General features: G+C 43.1%; 1 protein-coding gene across 4 annotated transcripts in view; it reads left to right on the top strand.

Annotated features, from left to right (window-relative positions):
• Positions 1 to 24999, top strand: part of BDP1 (BDP1 general transcription factor IIIB subunit) — a 1439438-nt gene that overhangs the window by 1038911 nt on the left and 375528 nt on the right. For all 4 annotated transcript variants that reach the window (XM_085632357.1, XM_085632359.1, XM_085632358.1 and 1 more), the window contains one exon: positions 21137 to 21362. In XM_085632357.1, coding sequence (XP_085488483.1) covers positions 21137 to 21362 — 226 coding nt within the window. The remainder of the gene's footprint in view (positions 1 to 21136; positions 21363 to 24999) is intronic.

Below are 24999 nucleotides of genomic sequence, written 5' to 3'. Positions count from 1 at the left end.
TTGATACTTCTAACCACAGATTTCTCACTATGTCCTCTGTCACGATTCTATCCCACCATTGGACATTATGGTAAAGAGCCACTTATGGATCTCATTCCTGCTCGGTGACGTCAGTTCCTCCTTTTTCGCCCCGTTCAATGTGGATCTCCACTTCTATTTTTCAGTCTTTTTTCATAACTTTCTCTAAAACCCTTAATTGACAGTGTGCAGGGATGTCACCCTTCAAAATGATGGGTTTTAAATGTTGCCACGTGTCAGAAGCAGATGTCGGTCATAGACCTGCTTGATGTCTGTCTTTAGTTCCTCAGCACCAAACATAACTCTGAGACTTTGGACAAATACTCCTTTATGCCTCTGGAAACTTTTAGGAAGCAAAAAGCTAAAGTTTTGATCGCCAAGCACAAGAAATTGTGTTGGTCCTTCTCCAGGTCACAGACTGTTCCCGTTCTTGTTCGCCCTCTTCCGATAATGCCAAGACTAAGTTGAGACACAGGTTGAAAAGAAAACACAAGAAGTCCAATGAAGGCTCTTTGACTTCTCAATGCTCTGGCTTCAGGAAGGTTTCAGAGCCAGCCCTCTAGAGACTTGACTCTGGCTTTGATGTCCAACTTCCATCTGATTCCAGTTGCGGATCTGATGTGCCCTCAGTTACCCATGCCATTGTACTGTACGCAGTATGTATCAGTAACAAACTCTCCTGTTTCCCACTATACATTATTGATGGGTAGCTGCGGCTTCCTATAGCCTCTCAATTGACTCGATAGGTCAAGTCTTCAATGCCCCTGAACACCCAGTTGTTGATTGTGATCCATTGGGCTGCCCTTTAGTAGGTTTGTATGTCGGGGACCACAAGCCCACCTTCATACACCCCTTGTTGAAGCTTACTGAGGGAAATACGCAAACTACCCCGTCTCATAGCAGTTTGTGCAGCTCACTATTGACCTTGTGAAGGAAGTCAGGCAGCACCCTGTATAGGGGGTTTTGAAGGACATATAGTAGTTGGGAGAGGGCCATCATCTTAAAAAGTACAGCCTTTCCAATCAGGGACACCGGAAACCTCCACCAGTGTGCTGCATCTTTGCAGAGGCTTTCCAGTTGAAGAAGCAGGTTCCTCCCCAGAAACTCCTCTGCACTTCTCGTTTCATAAATTCCAATGTACTGGAAACCATCTGTCATGACTGGGACCAAACACCTAGACGGTAAGGCCAGACTTCCCCTGCTAGAGGGAAAATAAGGGACTTGCCCTAGTAAATCTGGTATCCAGAATAACTCCCATAAAGCTGAAAAATAATCCAGTATTCTGTCAACCGTGAAGCGAGGCCATGTAGCCTACAGCAAGATGTTATCAGCATATAAGGACATCCGTTCCTCCCAGTCTGTGCCCTCTCTGATACCCCACAGGAGAGGGTCTTGACGAATCCAGGTCGCCTGTGGCTTGAACGCCAAGCGAAAATCATTGAGGGATAGGGGGAATCACTGCCTTGTGCTCTTGTAAAGGGCAAAAGAACAGGATAGGACACCATTTACCCACACCCTCGCCAGAGGGTCCTGGTACAGAATTTTAATCCAGGTACAAAACAGGGAGACAAATCCCAGTCTGGTAAGCGCAGCAGACAGTTATGGCTATTCAGTACTATCGAATGCCAACCTTTCATCTAAGGAGAACAGAGAGTCATCCTCAGTCTGGAGTGCCCCGTCATGTGTAAGACTCCGTAAAGACACCTCAAATTCAATCTAGTACCCCTATGTGGCATAAATCTGGACTAGTCTGGATGGGACACCGTGGTTATCACTGTCTTAAGTCTGTTAGCCAGGGCCTTCACTAAGCCTTGGCCTCTAGGTTCAATAGAGATATAAACATGTATGACCTGCAAGCTGCAGGTGGCTTACCTTTTTTTAGGAATAACTACAAAAGTGGCCAACCTCTGGTCTAGCAGGAGGGTACCTTCCTTTCTAGCTCTCTGGAACATGCCCAGTATGTGGTTCGTGACTTTGTCAGCCACGCATTTATATAATTCTACGGGTAGGCCGTTAGGCCCAGCTGTCTTCCTAGATTGCAGTTCTTGGATTGTCCCCTCCGCCTCTTCTACGGTCAAGTCCTATTCTATTGCGTCCCTATCCTCGTTGAAGCGGACCCGGAGAGAAAGATCTTTAAGGAGGTCACCACGGTCGTCACTGGATTGATTTGTCGTGGAGGACGTAAACAGAGCATGCACGGATATTTTTCAGTCCTGACACTTGGGTCCTTTAATTGATTTTAGTGGCGTAAACTGCAGCAGGAGTGCAGTATAGGAATTTGCCTGCTTCCTAAAACAAACAGACCATCTAGACAGAACAAGGTGCCTGTGATCACCAATGAAGGATATTACTGATGGGTTGGTTTTCGATACTCTTTCGAATTTAGCACGTGGACCACATCCCGTACAGGATCTATGATTTGAAGGGTGAAGTTGCATTATACTGTGACATACATTTATTGTCACATTTTTGGAAGAGCGGTGAGATTCCCCTTCCATCTCTTTGTTTTTATGAATGTGAAAAATAGATATCTGGAGGAAACTAGTCCCCGTTAGACAGTCAAGACGCCCAGATTATGACAAAAGTGCTCGGAGATCTTTTCACTTAAGCCTGAAGAAGGTGGTTGGACCTGTTTATACCACCGAAACGCGTTGCTTCTTGGTCTTCTTGAAAAATAATTCTGTGCAAACCACAAGGGTTCCTTTTGGCTTTATTAAGAGAAGAATATTACCAAATGTTGAATCGATTATTATAATGGTTGGTTTTGGAGTCGTATAAATTGATTTGCACTTTTTCTACATATGTTGTTTTATATTTTTTCTTGCAAAATGATTTTTTTTTAATGAAATTGTAATCTTAACATTCTGAGTGGTACCATTGTTAAAAAATGTTTTGTTTTTAAACCATTGTATAAACTTATCAAATAAACATTTTCATTTTGGGCTTTTTGGCTACTGCTTTACTCCTTAGGTGATCAGTTGTTTTTGAATGTAGTGAGTGAACAATTTTGTATGCTATTGAGGTATCCCAAAGGGAATCTATTTTAGACTTCTTGTCGTGGAGGGGTACATATGTACATAGCATGTTGCAAAGACCTCCTTTTTGCCCTCCCCATTGGTATATACTGTTCCCCCAGAATCTTGGATTTCTACTACCCAGTTTCTACCCCTGTCTCTCCTTTCCAGCCAGGCATGAGCATATTGACTTTATCACCAACATTGTAAAGGCGCCTCTGTGTGGCTGCGCATGAACTTTGGCTTTATCCTCTGCCAGGTCCCTTAGCTCTTGTTGCCGAAGCCTAACCCTTTGGCACTGGTGAAGGTCAGGTGTCCCCCAGGCCCCCAAATCCCTATCACCTCTGATTCCAATTAGCAATTTATTTTCTAGCGTTTCGTATTTGATAAGTTGTTCCTTTCTCAATCCCCTAATCATGGCTTCGGCATGGCCATGTAATACTGCCTTGAAGGCCTCCTGTAAGGTGCAAGCTGAGTCGAATGTCAGTTTGTTTTCTTGAAAGTATTAGTCTGTTCATTATTGTATTTTTTCTTGAAAGTTTCTGTGGAAACTACCAAATTATTGTGTCAGAAATACTGTGGAAGGGAACATTGCCCAAAAACAGGTAGCAATATTGTTATTTTTCAATAAATGTAGACCCTAAAATGCTATTTTTAAAATATTTTTATAGATAAAAGTAACAAAATGTGAAATACATCATTTTAATCAATGATTTAATTTTACACATGCATAGTTCTAAAAATGCAAGAATAAAACTTCTCTTTAAATGCATTTACCTTAAAATATCAACAGTAAAGAATATTTTAACCCCTTCATTTCCGCGCCACGCTGAAGATTCCGTGCGCGGGCGGGGCCATGACGGAACGGTTCCGTCATAAGCACAGCCCAACCGACGTGCATGACGGAACCGTTCCGTCAAGCGCGTCGAAGGGGTTAAATTACTAAACATATACAGCAAATCAAAAATATGCACTTAATTTCAATATAAAGAAATAAAAAGTAAATATATACATATATATGTATATATCATAAAAATATTAACAATATATTTATAATAAAAAAACTAAATAATATTAACAGTAACAAAAAGTATACAAACATGTATTACAAACTATTATAATTAATTAAAACGATATAATGTACAAAGAATACCAAGAAAAATGTTTCCTAAAAATAATGTAAACATTGCAAAATTCACATTTGTGAAATATAAAAACAAAGAACATTAAACAATGTAAAAAATAATTCTTATCCATCCAATTTACCAACATTACTAAAAATATTAGACTTCGGAGTAGTCACATTTACTATTCGCACTCCAGTCTAAAGCCCTGATTACGAGTCTGGTGGTCCAAGGCCGGTCAGACTCATGAGGGCGTGGCAGTGGCGGTCCAACCATCGCCACACCGGCGATCCGACCGCTCTATTTGGACTTTGGTGGTCGGACTGCCATTGCACTGCTGAACTGCCAGGGAACCACATTCCCTGGCATTCCCGTGTCAGTCTGAGGGCTGCAATTTGCTTGGTGGTGCCCTAAGGCACCGACCAGCATATTACGACTTACCTCACTGCCAGCGGTGTCATGGAGGTTCTTCCATGTAACTGCTGGTGGTAAGGAAAGAGAGGGGGCACTACAGGTCCCCCTCTTGCCCCTTTGCTCGGGGGTGCATGCAGGAGGCCCCTGTTGTGCTCCCTTGTAGTTATGCACCCCCAGGTCTTGCACGGAAGGAATTCTCAACATGGTGTATTTTGTCAAGTTCAGGAACGTGTACTGGCGGTCCCGCAGCGGTGCTGTTTAAGATTCACAATAAGCCAGTACTGCCGTGGGACCACCCCCTACTTCGCCGCCGCCGCCTGCCTGACGTGTGGGTGACGCCGACTCTTGGCAGTACAGGGGCACGGTAGTGGCATGCCACCTGCTCCCGCACTGCCAAAAGGATTTTAATAATAATAATACAGTTTATAAAGCGCATAGCTACCTCACATGAGGTGTACCAGTGCTGAAGGTCTTACATTTAACATTCCCACTCCAGTTTAAACAGTAGGACTTACAAGAGATTACATATAAAATTTCAACTCCAAAACAAATTCCTACAAACACTTAAATTAATATGATCAGAAATCTATTAAATCATATTATATATTAAGAATGTTACCATATAATTTAAAAAATCACATGTATTCAAAAATGCCAAATAAAATGTAAGAAAAAATCTGTAAATCACTTATAACAAAATTCACTTCCATAGCTAAATTTTAAATCAAAATTCAACAAACAAATAAAATATGTAATTTCAAACATTACTTAAACAAAAGTAAAAATAATTCATTCTTTAGTAATAAAACCACTTTCTGGTAATTTTATAGGTAAGTTAAAAATATTGACAGCATAAATCCTTTAAAAATTATAAGTTATCAATTAATCAAATATGGTTAAAATATCCCCCTATTCCACTACAAAACCAACAACTTTCTCATAAAATATAAATTTAAAAAAATGTAAAACACGATAAAATGTTTAAGAAAAAGAATTATGTTAAACATTCCTTAACACATTAAACAATTTACATCAGTTAACTATTTGACTACTGTAGAACCCACTCAATCATTACTGAAACCTGGGGAGCCCCACTTAATCATTATTGGAATCCTGGGACCTCCACTCAGTAATTTCTGGAAGCCGGAAACCTCAGCCTAAGTATTTTCAATTATTTGAACCACAAAGCTTTTTCAGTGTTTCCTTTGAAGGAAGAGGTGCTCCAGAGAGGCTTTCTCGAAAGTCACCCAGCCCAATATAGCTCAGTGACCATTGGATGTTATAAAACCATTTTATTTTATGGAAGCTATCAGATTTAGTTACCTCCTAAAGAGCAGCAGTATAATGGGCTAGCTCAAGAGTGGACCAGAGACCCCTCAAAAACAGCAGTGGGCGCAATCTACATGTGCCCTCTACCCTTTTTATGCCCATGTCCAGTGTCAAGGTGTATGCTAGGGGGGCAATATTTCTCAGGAATGTATTCTCTGATCTAATGAACTCATCTGTGTTTGCAAAGACTAAAAGTTTGTCCCCCATAGGACAGACCCCAGTGCTCTCAACTCATATATATGGAGGGCTTGGGCTTTTGGTTTGCTAGAGGAGGTCTGATGCTCTTTATAGATAGCCCTCACTATTTGTTTGTGCTGCATGATCGCCTTACTGATATGAGGCTTCCAAGGCATAGAGTCGGCCAGATTGACTCCCAAGTACACAAAAGAGTCCTCCCCCTCCAACGGCACACCATCAAATACCACTCTTCCTTTAAATGTTTTATATGGGTTAAAATACATCAGTTTTGTCTTAGGGGTATTGATTCCCAATCCCTGCGAGCGCCAGAGCTCACCAGAGGGGAGTCCGCTTTGGGTTTTGGAAATCAACATGGTATCATCTGCAAACAATAAGATTGGTGTTTTTAGGTCTCGCCTGAACCAGCGCTTGTGCTGGTCTGGCGAGACTTTAAATAAGGGCTTCATAAAATGCTACCGCCGGCCACAGCTTGCAGTGCATGTGCGCGGGCGCACGCTTGAGCAGAGGCGCCATATGGCATGATTACTGCTGCGCACGCACCATTTGCGCACATGCACTGCAAGCTGTGGTAGCATTTTTCCCCCGCGATCACTTCGCGGTTAACTTCCTTGTTTAGACATGTTGTGTCGAGGGCAACTTCCACTCCTCGGCTGTGCAGTACTGTGTGAAACTGCACATCCCTGTGTTGCACGAACAGGAAGGAACAGGAGAAAATTCAGCAGCACCATAAAAGACGCGTCACTGATGTTTTCTGCAACACGTGAACAGTGCTTCCTTACTGGTAAGATTGGTCAGCTCTCTACCCCTCCCTGGCCCCACCGCAGCTCTAGTCTAACTTCTTGTTATCACTAAAGAAACCCAAATGTACCCATAAGGTTTATCTACATGTCTCAAACAATTACGGACAAGGTCCTGTGTTACTTGCTGGACAAACTAACTAATTCATGTTTACCACTGGCTCCTCCCATGCAGCTGCCAGGTATACTCGTGCCATGTGTGACACGCTTGTGCAGCCATTCCCGGTTTTAGGCCAGAAGCACTTTGCTTTCTAGGACATGTAGTTTTGTTTTTACATGTGGAGGTGTGGTCATGTAGTTCCATGAACGCAGAGAACTATGGTATACAAAGTCCCAGGACTGTCTGAAACAAACTTGTGTGACATGAGGCCACGTGCAGCTCTGTTTCTACTTCTTGGCATTAGAATATCGAAGACTGCAAAGATAATAGGGCACAAAAGCGCCTCAGCCTCTGTTTATTTTCCCTACAGACTCCGTTATCTACAAGTTTAGGGCAACCTCGGTCTTTTTGCTCGATTTGACCTTAATTTTTAGTAAATGGCTGTTTTAAAAAATATATATATATTCTCACGCTTTATTCACTGTTGACACGCCCGTGTTCACATCCATGGAAAAGCTTTTTCTTGCGTCAGTGAGGGGCTGTCCTTAAACGACAGATTCTAAAGTGTCGCCCCCTTTCTGCCTTGCATGACCTCTGGGTGTTGCAACTGTTACTACCCCTCCCGGAAAGACCTCCCTCTAGGCATCACATGTGAAGGATTTTGTTTAGTCTCTAAAATATATCTTGTGGGATTTTTGGCCCAAGAAATGTTAGCTGTGTTGCTCCCACTTCAACATTCATTATCGGGAGAAAGCCAAAGCACCCTCTCCCTTCCTTTCTATTACCACCCACCCCTTCTTCGTCATTTAGCGTTGTTGGAACTTGTGACTGGGGGGCGGGGGGTAGGGGGCCGGTAGCTGTATTTCGGCTGCTTAGATCTGTAGCGCGCCTCCAGGAGCTTGGGGCTCGACAGCAATACCAACTGGCTGTCCAAGCCTGCTTCTTCCATGCCATTTGCCTGCCGGCTTTCACTACCGTAGATCATCTTAGTTGAAAAGTAGTATTTGCATGTTTTCTTGTAAAATGTTCATAATGCAGCACACTATGCACGCTTTTGGGGGATCTGTGGTGTACACTAACACAAGCTACGACCTACATACTCGCAGATACGAAACGCAAAGGGCTTTAGTCTCTGCTGCTTAATATGTTCCGGATCTGCATGCTTTACCACCTGCTCTCCCTCCCCCGAAGCTTGAATGCTGCCAGAGATGTGAATTGCACTGCATCTGTGATTGACCTCCCCCCCCACTCCTGTGATATGCATTTCAAACAGTTTCACAACCATATGTCCCCTCCATAGTCAGCACTATTGAATATTTGGGTGGCTTAAATAGATGATTCCTTTAGTCTGTATAGCACATTCTGCCAAAAGTGCAACTGTTAGTTTTGTACAGATGGTGGATGTTTACCAGTTTGCCCAAGATCAATCTTTGGTCGAGTAGGGCAAGCTAGGATTCAAACTCAAGCTCTGGACATTTAGCTTTAGACCACATCTCTTGATTATCACATCTAGTCCCTTTCTGCCTCCTAAGGGGACTATTTTTAGGTTGAAATGTGCAATTCCCACCAGAACTGAAATAGATAAAGTCCGTAAATAAAGCTCTTGCTGAACCAAGGATGCCAACCCAAGGACGCCAACCCAATGCATTCAACTCACTTTGCTATTTTTGTTGATGGTGGTGTAGCTTATGTGTATGTAAATTAAACTTTGGCCAAACCAAGGGCTGCAACTTCATTGAATAAGCAATGTGCTGCCGGCTATCGAGGCACATGGGAAATGAATGTAAGTGAATGTAAATGAATGTGGTGTTAAGAGTAACTCAATGTTATCTTTGTTAACCAGGTTTGAGTATCTGCACTGGCCCACCGTCGTGTAATTATTATTCCTGCTACTTCAACTTTTAATTGAGTGTTTCTATAGCACCTACATGCTGCTTAATTCCGCTTTAAATGTGCTTTGCAGAGGAATGCATTTTATGCCAGGCAGCATATAACATAATATACATAACAAATACACAATACCCACCAGAACTGACATAGATGAAGTCAGTAAATAAAACTCTCTGATTAAATGTTGTGCTGATGTAAGCTTTTTTCTTAGTCTGTAGAAGTGGTCAGGGAAAGTTCCTATCTGTGCAAGGACCTCAGAGCACACCTAAATGTGTCTTTTATAAAAAATTACTTTCATTGACCAGGTTACAGAACAGCAGTGTTAAATGCTTGCAAACAAAACAAGCATTTGCAATGCAATAGGTCTCGCATTTACACAAGTTTAAGCTATTGGCATTGTGAATGACAATGCCTATTATTTTTGGTTTTTAAAACATAAATAAAAGGCATTGTCATTTACCGTGACAATAGTTTAAACTCGCATAAATGCGAGACCTATTGCATTGCAAATGCTTGTTGAGTTTGCCAGTGACAGAGCATTCGTAGGGGGTAGGGTTAAACAGCTGACTATATCATTTAAGAATAGGGTAGGGGCCAGCACGCAGCCCTGTCATGCACCTCTGAATACAGGGATCCACTCTGTCATCTCACTCTGCGTTCCCCAACGAACTCTAGCATAATTCTGGTCGTGTAAATGGACTATGATAGACAGAATGTCAATGGGCATATCCATGAGTACTTGCCTTGGTTTGGGACGAGGAACCGGATCAAAATCCGATTTCAAATCGACAGAGGCAACATAAAGGTTGCCTTTGCCAATTGCAACCGTTTTCCAGCAAATTAATAAGAAATAGAACACTTGGGCAATGGTGGACACCTTTTTCAGAAATCCAGCCTGGAATGGGCTTAAAATGAGGTTTGTTGTCCACCCATTCCTGGCTCTTAGCTAGCACACATCGACTAAAAACCTTTTGTATGTGATCTATTTGGCTAATCGGCCAGTAGTTTCCAGGCTGGGATCTATTGCCCTTTTTAGGTTGAGCTTGTGCTGCTCTGCGAGCCATGCTGTAATCCCTCTGTGGAGTTAGACCAAGCCCACCATTTTCAATTTGTTTTTTCATGTGCCACTCTAAATTTCTTTCAGTTTATAGGTGAAATGCTCCTCTCTGTCCCGCTTGTGGGTGTATTTTCACTTTCCTGGCATCTGACCCTTTTACATGTGGCCTTACTTTTGGGTTTAGTTATCGTTTGTTCGGGGCGCTATTTTATATACAACTCCGGGCTAGGTGGCAACAAGACATTAGACAGTTAGAAGACAATGATTATTAATCCGTGCTAATGTCCCCTCGGGAGGCAGCGATACCTCTAAAATTTTGCCTCCTTCAACAAAAAATATTACACAGAACCTACCTCTCAGGGGTCACAATGTTAAAAATAGGACGTAGGTCAAACTTGCGATGTCTCAGACAATGCACGGAGGAGGCTACTTACTATCTTGTGATTTAAAACTGCCCTAACATTGCAACATTTTGGGAGAAGGCCACATCAAAATGCAAGGAGCGATAGACAAAGAAATTCAATTAACTGCCAAGCTAGGTCTTCTCAATAGATGGAATGCCACAGACCTCACGGACATAGAACAGCAACGGGCCGTATTGGGATTCACACTGATCAAACGAAATATCGCCATGAAATGGGGTGCACAAGAATTACCAACAGTGAGGGGGTGGGCAAGAGACATGGATAAAAGCATGATCGCTTAGAAGGATGTCTTTAAGAGCAGAGGATGTCCCAAAAAATGGCATAAGAACTGGGGTAAATGGAATTCATACCGTGGGGGGCTTTGTATCTCTCCAACGATCGAAATGACAGGGAATAATAGAGACATGTACCAACAGAGGCAAAGAGAGACACTGCACTAATACCCTTGATGAATAAACATGTATAAAGAATGTGTAATGGAACATGAATCTTATATGCTACAATACTATGACCTACAATGTTTGTTTTAAAATGATTCATAAAATGATTTTCGAAAAAAAAAAAAAGGATGTTCCAGCCTACCTCCAGACTCGTACCTAATTCCCCAGCTTCAAGGTCGGCGCTCTAGCCGGTAAGCCACATGTTTAAAGTTTTTTTTTTTACTATAGTCGTTCATTGCTGATGAACTTTGCTGCTGGGCATACATGGGGCAGGAGTGTGGCCGCAACGGGGCTCAGTGGGGTGGAGACTGCTGCGGTCGTTTGCACTAAAGGTGGGAAGGGAGGGCTCTCATGTTGAGTGTCGAACTGGACGGGCTTGCGCCTTCCTGTCTTTTGAGGTTGATGGGGTGGCACTACAAAGCGGGCGGATGTTGTGGGTATATGGCTGGGATATCACAAACGCATCCATGGGGCAACATCACAATGCACTACAGCTGGCGTAAGCACTACCCCACCTGGCTCCCTTCCGGCCCCCAGCAGGCCAAGTGCCACCTCCTACTGCCTCACAGCACCATTTGTTCAAGCACAGTACAATACACAAATATAAATACACATTCATGCAAAACTATACCTGCACATACCATCACCCCATCTGCTGAAGCTACTCTGTACATGCATATGGCATTTCTTGATTCAATTTGACCCTCCTTACATCTTCAGTGTCATATCTGAGTACACCAGCGCATCACATGCTCTGAACCCCTCTATATAATACTATTTACAACAATCCTGCTATTAGCAGTCTCATTTAAATGGGCATATGCAATCTAGGTTCTATTTCTGGATTTCACAACCTTTTGACATTTGTTTTGTGATTTCCGGTACAAGCAGTACTGTAGTGGTTCACACTAAACACTTCCTTGTATGATGAGTCATAGTTCAGTCTTGGATACATAAAAATGGAAGACACTTGTTTCAGATATCGAGATGTGGTTTAATAGGACTGAACATAGGTTTGAAAAACAAATCGTAACTCAATTTCTAACCACCTTGCAAAGTTTGCAATTACAGTTTAAGGCTTTATGTTAGCATTCACATTATTGTTTACCATAGCCCCTGTCTTCAATAGAACAGACAGTTGTTCTTTTTAAATCCCTCCCTCCTTGAGATCTGGCTTTTAAAATTCATTTCACTGGATATGTATGCCTAGCCAACTTTAGTTTGCTTGTGTTTTATTTTCTTGTTCAAAGTTTTCTTCTCAAGTTCTGTGAATCATAGGCAATGCCTGTAGAACAATGTGTATTTTTTGCCTAGCACTTTAAACAATCTTGTCAAAACACATTTCTTATTTTTTGTTTTTTTTAAATTAATTGGATTTTGGAAATGCAGTATCACTACTATGACAGGTATCTAGAGATCCATACAGTTAAAACTACTAGAAAGCATATGTGTACAAAGCATTTGTTTTTTAGACACATTGTGGATTTGGGATATCATACAAAAGGTTTATCTAGAGTTGTGAGTGTTCCCACCAACAATCCCATATTTTCTTATATTTTGTGCTTGCTCTGTGTGCCTTCTTTACCAATTGCTCTGCATTTGCTTGAAAGTCAATACCCCTGGAGCACCCACCCAACGTAGAAGCCTCTTCTTTACAGCAGTGGCATGCAAGGTCTCTTTTCTCCACCAAAATGCTGATGTCAACAAATGTACGTATATAACGGGAACCTCCCCACTCCTCGATCTGGCCCAGCAGGACCATCTTAGGATCAGGCTGTATAGTGAGACCAATCACACCACTGGGGTTGGAACAGCCTTTTTTTCCCCAGTACTTAACAACTACTGGGCATGTCCAGGTCATGTGGAAGAAATCCCCTTCAATGAGGTTACATCTAGTGCAGTTGGGCTGCTGAGCCCTTCCCATGTGCCAGAGTTGCGTAGGTGAATAGTAATAGCAGTACTTAAATTGGACGAGATGTGAGAGCGACGATATAGCTAAAGACCGTGGGCTGGCATTGTCTTCACCCACTTGTCATCGCCCAATTCGCTTAAGTGGGATTCCTACCTACTTCTAAGCTGCGTAAGCAGATCAGGGGCATTAATCACTGGGGCTCTGTATGGTCACCCAGCCAGCTTTTAAGTCTCCGACATTCCCCATTATACCAAGTAAGAGGCCTTTAAAATATACTTTTAAACTTCCTAAAAGAAATTGTGAAATGTGCTTAAATGTGATCAAAGAAATTGCTATGAAAGGTGCCAAGGGCTTAACAACCTCTTCCATATTGTTTTTTTGGTAAATCAGGTCTACAAATTTTAGTAGCTCCTGGGCGGTTGCAGGCCGAATGTTGGGGTGGGTGACTATTTGCCACCGTTTCAAGTGACACATTTTGTATGTGATTTCATGTTTGCGTGTTATAAATGGAGGATGGTGGCCAGAGGTGTCATTAATACAAAGAGGTAGCAAAGAGTGGAATAGCGCGTTATGGTCACTCTCCTCTATGTGCGTGAAGATCATATCTTCCACCGATAGCCACAGTCTCAAATCGACAGGAATATAGTCGATGCGGTGTAAGGAATCTTGGAGCTTTCCGCAGGAGCGTCAGGAACCAGTAGAGTAAGCCTCAATCTTCCCCTGCGGTTCTCCGACTCTATCAAGCACTAGAGTCTCGGATGACACACCAGGGGAAAACAGGGAAACAAAACAAGGGAAGGAAGGGGGACCAGTCTAGGGTTGGTTGAAGAGGACTTCAGGATAAGGCAACACTCCGCTGCAATAGAAAGAGTGGGTTAACTACAAATAACACAATGCCCCTCTATGTCAAAAGAAAGTACTTTCTGTAATGCTGCCTACCAAGGTCTGGCAACACTCCGCAAGGTCTGGTACCGTCGGAAGTGGAACAGGGTTAATTGATGGCTTCACTCAGGAACCTCCTATACCACAAGCAACAGGGGGTTAGTTATAACTCTTCCTGAATGTATGCGCTCTCCCTTCCCCTCTATTCTCCACTCACAAGTTCAGTAGAAGAGTTCTCCTTTGAAGATTGGAGGCGTGGTCTGTCTAGTGTTGCACTTCAATGGTAACACGGAACACTATGAAAGGAACATCACACATTACTTTCCCCCTCTTTACTTTACATGTGAGAACAAATAAAGCAGCGCACAGCGCTGTTACCGTTTTTCTTCAGTCGAGTCGAGGTTACGGCACAGTGGTTCACGCCAGATACCCCTTCTGCCTATGGGGTGACGGACTCAGGCTCTAAGCAGACTACACGGATACAATTCATAGGATGAGTGTAGCCAGAACATACAAAAGAGATATCTCAAAGTTCTGGATACCACTTCAGTGGAGCAACAAACCACGGATGACCAGGACCCACAAAATACAGGTAAGGTGAAGGACAAACTACCAACATAAACCAGGAGTGGGGTCAGGTAGGGGCACTGCCGATGAGCAGACAATGAACATCTACAAGGACAGAGGCAAGGGATGGCACTGAACCGAAGGAATGGAGCTGGCAAGGATTGGGGTTGGGAAGGGGCACCGCACAGGGGACGACAACAATCCACAACAAAGAGGAATAGGTAAGGAAGTTGCGCGGAAACGAAGGAAGGGCGTAGACACACTCACTCGGTTGATGGGGGAGTGAGCAGATCCACGATGAATCAGGAACGTGGTCAATGCGGCGAAAACGGGTGACGGGAATCTTGGGACACCAGGAACCGCACAGACAACTATCTGCAACGGCGTCGCAAACGCCAATCACACGCTATCTATCTCCCAGGACGCTCACTAGAACACCCAACTCGGACTACGAAGCCTCCGGGACAGGAAACAGGAAACAACCAAACGGAAGTCAGGCAAAGGTTGCAAAGGACGGAAACAGGGCTCGGAGCTAGAACGCTAAGCGCGTCCGTTAGCGTTTCAAGTCCTTATATACTGGACCTTCGTACCCGTTCATCCTCGAAGCATGACATGCGGCTAGTAGAGTTGAGTTTATTAAGTGTGATCTCCCCTCTAATGTATAATTTAGTCTGGCCGTTAGTAGATCTAGCCCCAAGTTCTATTGAAATGCCCTTCAATTGGATAGCTGCCTGGGCAAATATTTTTATTTGGCAAATTTCTAGGTGGGGTATACCCCAGAGCTTATCCTCTTTGTGGGTAAGTGGAGTGTCATAACCAAGAGACTCAAAGGTGGTGTTAAAATCCCCAGCCAAAATAAGTTGGTGTTGGAGATGACGGTCATCAAGATATTCCACCAGGGCTTTCATAGTTTTAGATGCAAGGCTACCCCTCTCCCCTCTTGCTTATATATATATATTAAAAATGGCAACCCGTACACACTAATAAAATGTTAACAAGATCCCCAATATGTCTGGGCAGTCTGTATTCAATCAGGTGAAATTGCAGGCAGGGAAAACTCACACCTAGGTGGTTAAGCCTCCAGAGGCTATCCCAACCTTGCTTGGTATGGGTGGAATAAAACAATTGAAATAACCAGTTTTATACACTGGGTTGGTGCACCATATTTCTTGAAGCAAGCATATGCCATGCTCGTTTATGAATTTGTTCCAATCAGGTTGAACCAATTTTGACCTAAGGCCAGCCACATTCAATGATAGCAATTTAGTTGTGAAAATCCCTATCACCTTGGGATGTTTGCTTGAAATCTGATCTTGAGGAGAGGACAATTCAGGTGAGAGAAGAGATGCAGGAATTACCTAAAAGTTGATCGCTATTAGGTGGGTCCTCAATAGCCTCTGATGAGCATAAAGGAAAAGGTGGAGTGGAACTGGAAGCAACCACTAGCTAATGGCTATTAAGAAGTTCTGTGCCAAGAAAAGACTCATGATAGCACAAGTAAGGTGGAAATGCAAATCAAATGAATTAGTACATACAACCAAGGACTGACTATTAGGGTTTGATAAAACTAGATATGTAGCTGGGGTGAGGGGTTGCCTGGAGATCTTGAGTCTATCTAACTCAACCAAGAATGATAAGACTACCCCTAACCTGTATAGGAACATTTGAGTAGCTTCCAGACTGACAGTTTTTAAACTGGATCTTGAAGTTATTTGGGGGGGCTAGTTCTCATTTCGAGAGCAACCATATTGTCGCGTATCTCTTTGGTTCTCAGTGTTAATTCAGTCGTATCGTGTAGTAGAGGGAGTTCTTTGAGTCGTGAGGATGTTGTCACAAATTACCAATCAACGGACCCTGACATGCCTTATCCAGTGAATGATTTTATTTTGGGTTTACATTTGTTTTTATTGTTACAGCTTTACATGCACTCTCAAACAGCAAACTTTGCTATACCATGAAATCTACTGTCAGATAAATTTCAACCGTAAAGTGCCACATTTTTTAACTAACCCTACCTTCCACCCCAAACCATCCCATGCCCTCCCCAGGTACCCATAGCGATGTAATAGTACAAAAAGAGAGTAGTTTGAAATTAGTGTCATTCAGGGGAGGCCTCTTTGTCTTTTGTTGGGCTGGTGCTGTTAGACGTAATAGCCACAGATAAAGGGGGCAGCTCAGTTCCCTGAATTCCTGGGATAGGAGGGCTATGTACAGTTGTCAGAAGGTTCTATATGAGTCTTCCTGGGCAGGTGAGGGCCAGCTTCTCTATTCCCAGAACATGCTAGAGGTGATAAAGCCATCCCAGGTGCGTCAGAACAGTTTCAGTGCCCAGAATGCCCGAATGGTATGATGGGCAACCCCGTGCTATGCTGATATGTTGCTCCCTGTGTGTCGTAAGCTGGGTATGTAAGGGCATTACGAAGTCCTAATATGATGAATGACGGAAACTGTGGAATTTGAGTGTGGAAATGGGCGTGGATGTCATTTAACACAGAATCCCAAAATGAAGTCAGCTTAGGGGCATTCCCATAAGATGTGGGTAGGGGTGCCCTTTGCCCCGCAGTGTCGCCAACATTCATCACTACAGGCTGGGTTGCCTCTGTGAAGTCAGATGCCAATAAGAGTCCATTTTCGTAGCTGTTTCTATTCTAGATGTATTGTGTGCTGCTCGCTGCATTCTATGATATATATCTTGCCACTCCTTATTGGTGAGCTGTCGCCTCAGTTCAGTCTCCCATCATAGTTAGTCTGGGGATTTGTACTCAGCCCCGGGAGTGATATAGTTCCATTATTGGCCGTTTGTCCGAGCTTTTAGTTAGGAGTCATTTTTCAAACTTCGTTAGCAGCCCCCTGAGCCCTCTTTCTAAACTGCAGATGTAAAATCCAATGTCTAATCTGTAGATAGTGGAATCATTCATCTTCAGGAATGGAAACGAATGGAACCGTCCACCCGCGGAGTATCAAAAGGAATGGGACTGTCCTCATCGAAAAAAATGCCCAATACCCTGACAGCCTACCTCCCGCCAGGCTCGGAATGCAGACCCCAAACCTGGAGTAAAAGCTGGGTTATCCCCCACTCAGGTCAAGGAGAAAATGTATAAGTGCCCTTTATGAGTCTGATTGTCTCATACCCTCGACGGGGAGCTTATGACCAAGGATATATATAGGCTAGGGGCTCTATGTTTATAGGGTAGAAATGGGACCTTCCTCACTGGGGTCCCGGCAAGTGCATGAACAGCCTCAGCTTTTCCATCTCTGCTCTAGACCACTCAACCAAGTAACAAAGCTGGGCCGCCTGGTAGTAATGAAGTAGGCTCAGCACTCCCAGACCCCCTTCAGTAGGTGGGCGCCAGCTCAGCTCTTTCCATATACGAGGACACCTGCCCGCCCAGATAAAGTGGTGGCGCAAAGCCTGTAGGACGGCAATCATGCCCTTTAGGGGCGTCAATGGGAGGGTCTGAAAGAGGAAACGTATCCTGGGGAGGATCGTCATCTTCAGCGCCGCAATGCAGCCCAGCATAGATAATGGGTAGAGTCGTCAGCGGGCCAGGTCGGTCCGCACCCGTTTCCGCAAATTCTGATAATTGAGAGCTCTTATTTTCTCTGGTGTCGAGGCTAGCTGTACCCCCAGGTAAGCGATAGATTCTGTTGGCTATTGGAGCAGGAAAGCCTGAATTAAGGAGGCAAGCGTAGTGTGCGAGACTGATGAGTTGAGGGCCTGTGACTTATGGAGGTTCATACAAAAACCCGAGGCCTCTCCAAACTCCTTCATCTCCCTCAGGAAGTGTGGCAGTCTCTCCCAAGGGTCATCTAACATTACCATGACATTGTCTGCATATAAACGTAGATAGTGCTCCTCCCCTACAAAGAGAACCCTCTTGATTTGAGGATGGTCCCTCACTCTCTGTGCAAATGGCTCCATATAAAGCGCGAATAAGAGGAGCGACAAGGGGGAACCCTGCCACATGCCTCTCCCTATCCGGAAGCATGGAGAGCTTCGCCCATTGACTTGCACCCGGGCTTTCAGCATCCCGTAGTTGCTTAAGACCCTGGAGCAAAACCACTCCCCATGCCAAAGTGGGCCAGTGTCGCTTCCAAATAGGGCCAATGTACACGGTTGAATGCTTTCTTGGCATCGACCCATAGTAGCATTGTTTCCTGCGTGACAAGGTTGGCCTTGCCTATAATGTGGATGAGTCATTTCGTATTATCAGAGCGCTGCCTCTGAGGGATAAAGCCCGCTTTATCCAGGGCTACTAAACCCTGCATGAAGGGATTGAGACGGGCCGCTAGGATACCAGTGAACAATTACGCATCTACATTCAGTAGAGAGATGGGTCAATAGTTTGTGCACTGTCGGCTATCCTTTCCTGGCATACGGATGACGACGATGGTTGCCTCGTGCATCGAGGACAGGAGTGTAGCTGTGCCCGAGATTGCATTGAAGAGCCTTCTGAGGATTTGGACTAGTCCCATGGCTGTGAGGGTTGTCGAAGTAGCAGTGCCGCCGCAGTGTCTTCAGTGGCCCCTACCACCTTTTTATAGTGTGCAGTATTTCATTTTGAGTGTATTAAAGTATTTTCTTTTTATAAAAGACAAACACTGCATTGGACAATCCATTATTGTGCTGGTGGGTAATTGTTGAGTTCTGAGCTTCATGCACTCCCTGAGAAGAATGTGGCTACTTTGTATCATACCACTGACAGTTAAGTGGTGAAGGGGTTGTACTTGTCCCAGTTTGCAGAGCCATACTAGGATGCATTTTTGGACGTAATAACAGGCAGTGCAGGGTGGGCTCTGCATCTCAGGAGGTGGTTGGATCAGAAGGAGATCTTTCTGGCAGTCTCTTTTCTGAAGTGCCTGACACAATGCTCCTGCTAGACCATTTGTCATGCCTCAGAAGGACCTGAATCTAGCCTGATTTTCTTAATGTACACACAATTCAAGCCTGGTTACAGTTGCTCGCTGCAGCTTCGGATACTCAAGACAGTCTTTCTTATTACTGTCACTGCTGCTGCAATCCCATGTATAAACTTCAGGCACTCTGCACAACCTCTAAACACCACTTTCTTCCTAGACAAATTGGTGCTGTACAATCTGGCTGTCTTCCTGCCAAAAATGACATCACTATTCCATGTTGGTCAATGGATTAGTGAGCCAACATTCTTTGCTCTGCCACACCATTCAAAAGAGCAGTAAGGGCTCCACCAGCTTGTTCCGAAGAGAGCTTTGAATTTCTTCAGTGACTGTATGAGAAACCATTGTGTGGATAATCAGCTATTTTTGGGGCGAGGTGGTGCAAAAATAACGTTCTTAAGGTGGATACTCCTTTGCAATATATTCTAATACTTTCTGACTAAGAAGGAACTCCCAGAAGGCATACAGCTCATCCCACCAGGGCCAAGACCACTATGGTGGCACTGGCAAGAGAGGTGCTGATTCTTGACATCTGCCAGGCTGTGACATGTGCATTGGTGCACACATTCACAAAACACTTCTGCCCTCACAGTGTGGTCCAACAGCACAGCCATTTTGTCCATTAGTTTGGCCATTGAAAGACATTTAATCTGAGTCCACTTCTCAGACCTTCCACCTTTGGGATGTAAGGCTCTGGTATTTATTATAAAAGTGAGGAATCTGTTGTTGGAACTATCCATCAGGATAACAATATACCTTCAGCAGCTCTGTTTCTGGTGGAAATTATATCTTTCAGCAGATTCCTCACTACCCTCCCACCTCCCTGTTGCGCGCAAGGGTGGGTCTTATGTGCAGCTCCGTGTTGTCATGTCCGTAGGCAGGATGGAGTTGCAACAGAGGCCAATAGCACCTCCTGCTAGCATGCATGAGCTGTGGCAGCAGTTTATCAATACAGTTTGGGAAGATTTACAAGGTGAGGAATATGTAGTTTGATGGTGTGCAGCAGAAATTTGGGTCTGTGGGGAAGATCCTGATCACTGCCTCAAAACTATTGTGGGGTTGTGGAATTTAGTGTTGCTCCAGTCCATTCGAAGAATGCACCTGGATGTTCTTCTTGAAGTTTCGGTTTGGACAATCATTTTAAATAAACACCCACTGCGTTCCCTCCCTTTGAATAATTTTTCCTCTCAGGTGAAATCTTAAATACCAAATAATTGGAAAGTGTCTAGATACGTAAGCATGTTGAACTTTGTATTTCCACAATTAATAACAAAGTATTCTGTTATCTTGCACCTCCGGGTCCTTTCACAGTCAGAGAGTAAACGGGATTGCACGACAGAACACCTTAAATACAATTGATAACACAAACTATTAAAGGTATTTGCTTAATCCAGTGAGTAACAGTAATAGCATTCTTAGGTGGGAATGTTGCATTTTACTTTTACATGTGATAACAAATGTGACCTATTTTGCCATGATTGCTTTTGAAATGTAGTTGGTAAGCATACATTGTAAAGACAAAAGTACAAAACAGTATATTGTATGCAGTGCCTTGTTTATTTCTTGCACTAATTGTTTTTACTATGCAAGCAATATTGAGGGATAATATTTACTTTAAAATGTGATGAAGGCCTAAATTTGACATAGTTTCTCATGATCATATCAGGAACAACTTATCACTTCAAAGGTGTTACTAGCAAGACAGATGAGTATTCATCAGATATGCGGTTCACTTTTAGTATTGTGCTAATTATTGCTAGTCTAACCGAAACGTTGTGAAGTTGCCTTCTTTTGTCAGTCACTAGTTATGGTGAAATGCACATAAAATAGAAGTGGTCAGCTCAATCAAAGAATGAAGAAGTGGTGCACTTGTGGTTTCTATTGTTTTTTCTATTCTGTGGTTTAGATTTCTTTACCTTTTTTGATGATCAAGTGAGAGGCAGAATCTCGTTTAGTGCTCCTTTGAACTCAAAAGCATGTTTGCTACCAAATATGGAAATACACTTATGCTTGCATCTTCTAAATAATTGTTCTCTGCATTTCTTGTTACAGAAATTAGTTGTCCGGGAGAAAAGAAAGACGAGACTATGACCTTGGAGAGCCAGCACTATATTAAACCAAAGGTTATTCAGTGTGATCCGGTCTGTGGTTCTTCGATCATTGATGAGAAATTGTCTGCCTTTGAGAGGGAAAGCAGAGTCCTTCCAGACAGTGAAAGGAATGGTAAAACATTGGAGCTTAAGGAAGATACTAACAGCAATGGAGAGAACTCAAATAGGTAACCAAAAAAATAATACTGCTCATGGTATTTTAATGTTATGCAGCGGTGGCAGCAAAATCTTTTAACTTATACAAATACATTAGTTATTAGAACCCCACCCACAGCAAAGAAAAATACTAGTCAACCCTTCCTCCTAGCAGCTGAATTGACTGGTGACAGTGACAAATTAAGCCTTCTCGATAGGCTACCTCCAGTGCAACACTTGTTTTATGCTTTTAGGATCATCCATGGTATTAGCGCTGTGTAGGTCCCAGATCATTTCTTAAAAATTCTTCTTCAGAATGGTAATACTGACAGCAATAGTTGAAAGATACTCCAAACTGCAATATTTCATTTTTTTTCCAGTGGATGTCGTTGCTTCAACAGTGTGCTGTCCCTATTCTCTCAGCCAAGGCACACTCAGCATTTCATAGTACCACAGCATGAAATGTAGGTACACAATGTCGTAAGGGTTACAGATGTTAGGCCTGCCAGAAAAGCCCCTAAGCCAGGATGTCAGAAGGATGAACACCGAGAATGGCTAGGAATTAAAAGCTGCGCTCACACCACATAACGTATCAAAGCCCTCCCTCAGGGTGCACATGGACTCAGCCATTTTGATGGCAACAGGGGCGGATTCTCCATTTGTGCTCTGGAACTTTATCCCCCTGAAATTATTTCCTTCTCATTCCTGTACAAATATTAAATAGATCAATTTATTTAGAGATAGGATTGTATCTCTAAACATATCAATGTATTTAAGTAAGGGCTGTCTGTCCCATTGATGACTGACCCGCCTCACTCTGAAGTAGGAGACGGAAACCAGGCAGTAAATCAACTTTCTGAACTGTGAGGCACGAGGCAGGGCTTTCTGTTCTAAAGCCCTTCATAATGAATCTATTCCATTGTATTCTATGGCAGTATCCACTGAAGGCCAGTAACGCTTTTACTGTCAGTGTTTCGGGTGTTGAAGTCTCCGTCCCTGCGTGAGAACAGCCGTCCATCATTCACAGGCATGGATCCCACCCTTTCTCATTCATCACACATAGAAGTGGATGCATGTACATGTGTTTTGGTGTCTTATCATCGGTAAATGTAAGTGTTTAAATGCTAATCTTCAGTTATGCATATTGTTCTGAGACCCCGAGCCACCCTAACCTCCCCCTCTGGGACTCCCCAGGGCCTGGCTGCATGTCGCTGGCCCCATTAGAAGTGGAGCTGCTGCATTTGTTCTTCCGTGAAATGGATCCAATAGACCAGCAGACCAGGATTCTTGTCCCCTTGTGAACTTGATACAAATATCCGAGTCAAACATAAAGCAAGAGAAATGTTCTCACAGTAGACAGTTATATTCTGTATGACATTAAAACTGGACCTGAGCACAGAATCCTGCAGAGAAGTACATGCTGTGCGCCTTAAAGTCTCTCCACTCCAGGGGAGCTATGTTGGCTCATTTGATATAAATATATTGCAGTTCTAATTCGGTCTGCCGGTAGAGTGTCTTTAAATCAGCTGTGTGCCTCACTGCAAGTACTACGTCCCTTTAAGTGTGTGGTCATGCTGCTTAGTCTCCAGACCAAGAGCATGCAGTGCAGACTTTAACAATAACATGGGATTAATGACACAGTTTTATCTTCTCACGGTTTAATGAAATAATACTCTGAAAAAAAAACCATTGTGTGTAGTTTTTTAAATTTGATTTACAAGATAAAGGTGGACATTAGGGATCATAGCAGTTTGGCCCATGGCCCTATAGCCCTCATTACTGCAGTCTTGGACGCCAGTGATAGATATGCCCTTAACAACATTAATGCCAAAAACATGGCTTGATTTACGAACAATGAGTGTTAAAAACGATAAGTTTGTCTCTTATTTCAAGTTTTACTTAATCTTGCCTCCTTCAGAGTTAGCTATTTAATCATGTTGTGTTTCTTTCTGTATTTTTTTCCATGCATACTTTGAGCTGTGCAGGTGTTTGAGGGGCTTTGATTGAGAGCTCTGACGCTGAAGCCAAAGCAAAGTGCCTGCCAGTGGGTTGGCCTCTCTGCAGAGCACACAGAACAGTGGTCATGTATTCCAATTGCAATTTTGTGAAAATGTGTGTAAAGGGGGTGCACAGAAGGCAAAATATTTACAGGGCAAAAGTAAGTAAATTGCTTAAATGTGAGTGCAGTGCATGTTTGGAAGTGGTGACGTAAGGGAAATGAAAGGAAGTGCATTCGGGGGGAGAGTGAAAAGAGGGTGTGAAGAGGAAAGAGAGGTGATTGAAGAGATGAAGATGGACGAGATGTGCAGAGAAAAAGGATGTATATATCTTACAAAAAGCGCACTTAAGCGAAGGCCAAAACTCCTTCCACAGACCTCTATACTTCAGAATTGAAAAACTGAAGGTTAATTTCACAACACAACAACTTCAGCCTTTTAAAGTGTGTAGTTGCCCTGTGTCTTGCACTGTATGTGGCATCAACTTTGGAAGGGCTCACAGCTGCTGATTGCAATCAGTCACATAGAAGTATGTGAAGACAGGTCTTTATGTGGGATGAACACATAAAATACATTTCTATGATTTCCCATAGTGTGCTACCCGACCAGTATTTTGATTTCTCTCTGAGATGTAATTGCATCCAGATATATAACACAACAACTGACCTACACCTAAAACCTGTCAGTACAATTGACTTTGTCAGTGGTTGTTAGTTGTTTAACATAAATGAGTAACAACAAGTTATAAATATTTTGCCCATTACAGTAACTGTTGAACATATTAATGCAATATGATATAAGGGCAGTTTTTATGTGTTTAATATTTCAAAACCATACGTTCCCAGTGCTTTAAAAGCCTTGCTTTATCACTAAATTAATTTGCTATAAAATGCACAATTTGCCAATATTTTTAAATCTGGATGAGGATCCAGCTGGGACCCCACGTTTGTCCATTAAGTTTGCCCGCGTTCCTCACTACATAAAAGCCATACCAAAATTTTACACCTCACCACTTTCAAATGTCACCAGCCGCCACTGGATGGCAATCTTCTCCAGGCAGCAAGCTTTGTAACTTGCGCCCACAGCCTGTTTCCGCAGATGGCGATTTCCTAATAACCCTTGTCTGGAAACATGAATGATAAACAGTTTACAGCACAATCAGCTAACGTAATATCTATAAAATCATAGATTCAATTTAACTAAAACTATTGCCTGGAAAAGCGGCTAGTTGGGCAAACTTTCCCAGTTCTGCCTCTTTCCCTCCCACTCTCTCTCCCCTCCTGTTATTCATTCTGGTTAGTGAGAAAATGCCTGTGTGGCCTGTTTCAAGTGTATTGTGTGGGTGAAAAACTGTGCAGACTAAATGAAGTTCTGTGAAGTAACAGCGAATAATGCACAAAATGGTGACTCACCTTAAGGTCTTTTTTTATGTCTTTTTGAACATGACAAACAGCCTGCTTCTGTCCATGTGGGTCAGACCAAGATAATGCATAGCCAAATTATTACTACAACGCGTTTGGCTGCTAACACTATTGCACAAAACCTTTTTTTTTAGACTCCCAAAAATGAGGAAAAATGCACCCTTTAATAGGCTGAGCCCACACTATGCTAAATGACACTACACTTTTAAAGAATTCCAAGGGCTGTTAGCATTTCCATCATGCAGTGCAGC

This window comes from Triturus cristatus, chromosome 2_1, assembly GCF_964204655.1.
Source record: "Triturus cristatus chromosome 2_1, aTriCri1.1, whole genome shotgun sequence".
In the NCBI taxonomy this organism is placed as follows: domain Eukaryota; kingdom Metazoa; phylum Chordata; class Amphibia; order Caudata; family Salamandridae; genus Triturus; species Triturus cristatus.
The sequence above is the reverse complement of the archived record's forward strand: the minus strand, read 5'-3'. Positions and strand labels throughout refer to the sequence as shown.